The 4,135-nt window shown below is 45.5% G+C and overlaps 1 protein-coding gene across 2 annotated transcripts; it reads right to left on the bottom strand.

The window, feature by feature from the left end:
- Positions 1–262: 262 nt before the first annotated feature.
- On the bottom strand, positions 263–3,883 carry LOC117877597 (storkhead-box protein 1-like). Of its 2 annotated transcripts, none has more exons than XM_034770784.1 (3): positions 3,630–3,883; positions 2,909–3,314; positions 263–2,239 (listed from the first exon to the last, which is right to left on the bottom strand). In XM_034770784.1, exons 2-3 carry the CDS (start codon positions 3,291–3,293, stop codon positions 2,181–2,183), a joined length of 444 nt encoding a protein of 147 aa, XP_034626675.1. In that variant the 5' UTR covers positions 3,294–3,314; positions 3,630–3,883; the 3' UTR covers positions 263–2,180. The 2 variants fall into 2 exon arrangements, with proteins under 2 accessions (XP_034626675.1, XP_034626674.1); XM_034770783.1 differs by having other exon boundaries at positions 263–1,389.
- Between the last annotated feature and the right edge of the window lie 252 nt (positions 3,884–4,135).

Here is a 4,135-nt window from a genome sequence, read left to right as displayed (position 1 = left end):
TATCCCCATCTGACCAAATTAATCTGTTGCCTCTAGTCTTATATTTAGATTGTAGGCTCTTTGGGGCAGGGCCCATCTTTCATTCTGTGTTGTAGAGCGACTAGCACAGTGGGGTCCAAGGCTATGGCTATGGCTACTGTTACAGTAATACAAAGTAATACGCAATTATTACACAACAATTAAACACTCCAAAAAGAGGGTCTGGGGGATGAGACACATTAAATACTAACACATTATATTAAATTAGAATTGAGGATGAGATTTTAAGCAACAAAACACAAGACATTTAAACTTTGTTTCCCCTAGTAACTTTACTCAGGCAATTTGTACCAGAAAGGAAATGTCTTATTTAAAAAGATACAAGGATGCTCTTAGGTTAAAAATTGTATAACTCTGTAAGCTGTTTGGGGAGACAATTTGTATAAAGTACAAGAGGTAAAGAATTGCTGAACAAAGAAAAAGTAGCTTGTTTCACAGTCAGTCATATTAACCATGGAAAGCAATATAACATTTACCCCTGTAAATAAAATCCTGAAACTAGGTCTTCCCTTTGTAAGTGAAATTGTGAGAGCTACAGTTTGTAAATTACCCTAGGTGGTAGTTACCCATTAGAATTTCAGTTCCTGAGTCATCCTTCACTGTCCCAAAACACAGTGGAGAGTCACAGCTTAACTTCTTGTACTTTAGCAAGTTAGAACAAATACTGAAAACAAAAAGCGCTCTTTTTAAACTCAGAAGGATACACTAATTCCTAGACTACAGGCAGAAATACTGCATGAATGCACGATCTCTCTCTTTGGGAAAGGCACCATTATTTAGAACTTCACTCATCAAAACATGACACACATCAATTATAGTTTCAAAGGCCATTTATTGAATTGCAAAAGAAATTCACTCCTAGTCTAATCCTTTGTTTCTTTACCATAAAAATACCTATCCTGGCACATACAAACTCAAGCCACCCAGAACACCCAGATTACAATGTTTTGGGTTTTTCGGAGCTACAGATTATAAAACTATGGACTATTTCTGTTGTAATTAACTGACTACTACTCTAGCAGGGTAGTTAAAGGTCAAACCTTAATTCAAGTGCCACTACTCACGTTTAATAATGTTTTATAGGAGTATCTGGAAACTTGTCAGTTTTCAGAAGTTCCCCCATCAATGTATTCATCTTTTTGTTGTGAAACTACAATATAAAAGTCAGAGGTAGTCAATTATTTTTTGTCAAGGTCCAAATTTCTTGGTCAAGATATAGTCAAGGTCCAGACTCCAGAGAAAATAAAAAATAATAAGTAAATAAAAAGATTTCTGTTTCCGTTCAAAAGCATCTGTCAGTCCAGATTTCCCCTGTTGTCTGCCTACTGACTACCCGTGATATAAGTGAACCTGAGGGATGAGTGGAAAAAACAGAATCAGACTAAGTGTGACTGATGTTTCAAACAGCAATAGGCATTTTTTAAAATATGTCTAATTTGCAGTTTTAATTTCACTCTCTAAAGAGAAAGTGATTCAAGAAATGTGATCTACTACAATTACTGGATTAACTAACAGCCTGTTTGGCCTATTTTTGCAAATTTCTTTAAATAATTGGTATGCATCTTTATACAGTAACAATTTTTTTTTTAAATCACTCATATGTCCAGAATTGAATAGCTTACATGTTTGTTTATTTTTCTGTAGAGGTAAATGTTTTGAAAATGTGAACAGACTATTGAACACATGGTTTCCAAATAGTTAGTCCTTTAAAAGTTTAACAAGTACTGAGATTATATATAGATAAAATGGAACATCACAATTAAATGTCAATAGTTTCTACTGCTTACCAAACTCAAAACTTACTAAAATCCAAATCAAAACACAAACCTGGCACTTAACCACAATACTTTTGTTCATAGTAAACACTGCTGGATATATATGTTGAAAGCAAAATTATAAAAATTGTCTTTTTCAGTGCACAGCACCACTAAATAAAGAATAGGCACAGAAAGTTTAAGTGGTTAACTAGAGTGGCTTTGTACTGCTGCACTTATCTGGTAGAAAGGTAATACCTTGAAATATATCTCAGCATGCAAGATAAACTCAGTCAGGTACTGCAAATTTTACAATCTATTTATCATTGCTCAGGACAGGTTTGGCATTGTACAGAGATTTGTGCAATTTAAGGAATGGCAAATGCATTAAAGTTTATCCATTATATCAGAAGGAAGAGCCTGGTACAGGGAATCCTTCATTGAACCTGGATAGAGATAAGAGAACAATAATGTTGAGAGAGGTGGTTGTGCCTAAATTATATCAAGGAACTGGTGTACTACTTGAACTTTTGACCTCAAGTGCTAAAGAGAAAGATCATGATTTGCTGATTAAAACGCCGGAATATAACTGATTTGGATATTTATTCAAAGCACAGTTGAAGAATGTGTAAACTTGAGGGAAAACTAAGGACAAAAAGAACGGGTCAACAAGGAAGAGAAAGGTGGGCTATCTTAACCCACCTCACTCACAATTCAGGATCAGCACCATTCCAGCTGCCTTTCCTCTCACGTACTGAGTCTCACTTTCTCACACACAAACACGCACATTTTGGCTTTATCTACACTAGGATTTTTGACCCAGAATTTCCTACCATTGCTACCTCTAGTGAGCGCCACTGGCAGGAGCAACGACGAGTGTACCTGTAGGAAAGAGTCACCAAAGAGTGCCAGCTTTTCAAGAACCACGTCCTGCAGACCTGCTCTGTGTAGGGTTTGACGACACCGTGTTTAAAACACCAGTGGTGCCTGCCTGGAGACTTGTCTATTATAGTGCACTTAGTGTATTGGGGAGAGGGAGCTTGCGGAGTTTAGGCACAACCTGCACCCTCCTGGCAAGCAGGAGCCAAGGCACCGGCGAGCCCAGCTGCACTTACCCAGGCACTTGATGCGGAAGCCGGCGGGCGGCTTGAGGGAGCGGCGCGTCCAGCCCTCCCGCAGCACCTCCAGGTGTTCCTCCTTGCCCTGGATCAGCAGCACCTGCTCGTCCAGCCAGCCCAGGAAGAAGGTCTCGGCCACGGCCGCCGTCACGCGCGGGTTCCAGAAGTGCTGCATGTTCTCCTGCTTGAAGTCCGCGAAGATCTCATAGCCGATGTGGTGGCGCCCGAGCTGGGGCGACTCATCGCCAGGCGGCTCCTCCGGCGGCTGCCGCCGCTCTCCGTCCTCCCGCCCCTCCTCCGCCTCCAGCGCAGCCCCGGGGCTCAGGACGATGGCCAGGGAGTGCGGGGCGATCTGCAGAAACTTCTCCGCCTTCCGAGGCATCGCTACGGGGCGCCGCAGCCTCTGCACGAAAGAGACACCCGCCGAGCCCCCATCAAGGCAGGGCTGAGCTGGCCGCAGCCCCCCCGCCTGCACCGGCCGGGCTGCCCCTGGCGCTGCCCCTCTCCCCAGCACAGGCCTAGGCTGCCTCCTGTCCCGTCCGACCCCCGCTGCACGCGTGCGCCCCACCCGCCTGCCGCCCCAGGAGGTGCAACGCGGTGTTAGGCACAGGCTCCTCCTGCACAACCTGCCGCCCCCTCCCCACCCAGCCTCGTGCTCTGCAGCGAGCCAGCTCCCGGGGGGCGGGTTGGGCTGCTGAGCCCTGTAGACGCACGTTACCTCCTGTTGCAGGTTCCTCTCCCAGCTCCAGGCATGCTCTACCGTGTCTCCAGACAGGGCATCTCAGGACGCCGAGCTCCCTGCTCCGGTATCCCGGTGAGGGGCAGGTAGCAGGGTCCCGGCTGAGGGAGGGGCTGCAAAGCGGCTGGAGCTCACACGGGGAAATTTACCCTCCCTAAGAGGAGACACCAAGGGGTGGGGGATCGTGCCTGAACTAAACAGCGATCGCTCAGGCAGGGCTGCCCTGAGGTTTGCTAAGGGAGGAGGGATAAAAGTGTAGCCGCCAGAGCCTGCCTCCCTGGGCGTCTCTATTAATGATCTTTGCTCCTCCTCCCACCCCTTAGCTCTACTTCTCCTGTATCTAGTACGCCCTTAGCCGCAGGGCCCACGAAACTTAGTGCTATCTCTTTCTTGGTAGGACAAGCTGTACACGTGTGCTGCCAAAGCTACAAATGTGGTGTTAAAAACAAAATTCCTTACATCAGGGTGGGCAGACGATGGCCCGG

The sequence above is a fragment of the Trachemys scripta genome, chromosome 5 (genome assembly GCF_013100865.1).
Source record: "Trachemys scripta elegans isolate TJP31775 chromosome 5, CAS_Tse_1.0, whole genome shotgun sequence".
NCBI lineage: Eukaryota > Metazoa > Chordata > Testudines > Emydidae > Trachemys > Trachemys scripta.
This window is presented reverse-complemented; position numbering and strand designations above follow the sequence as displayed.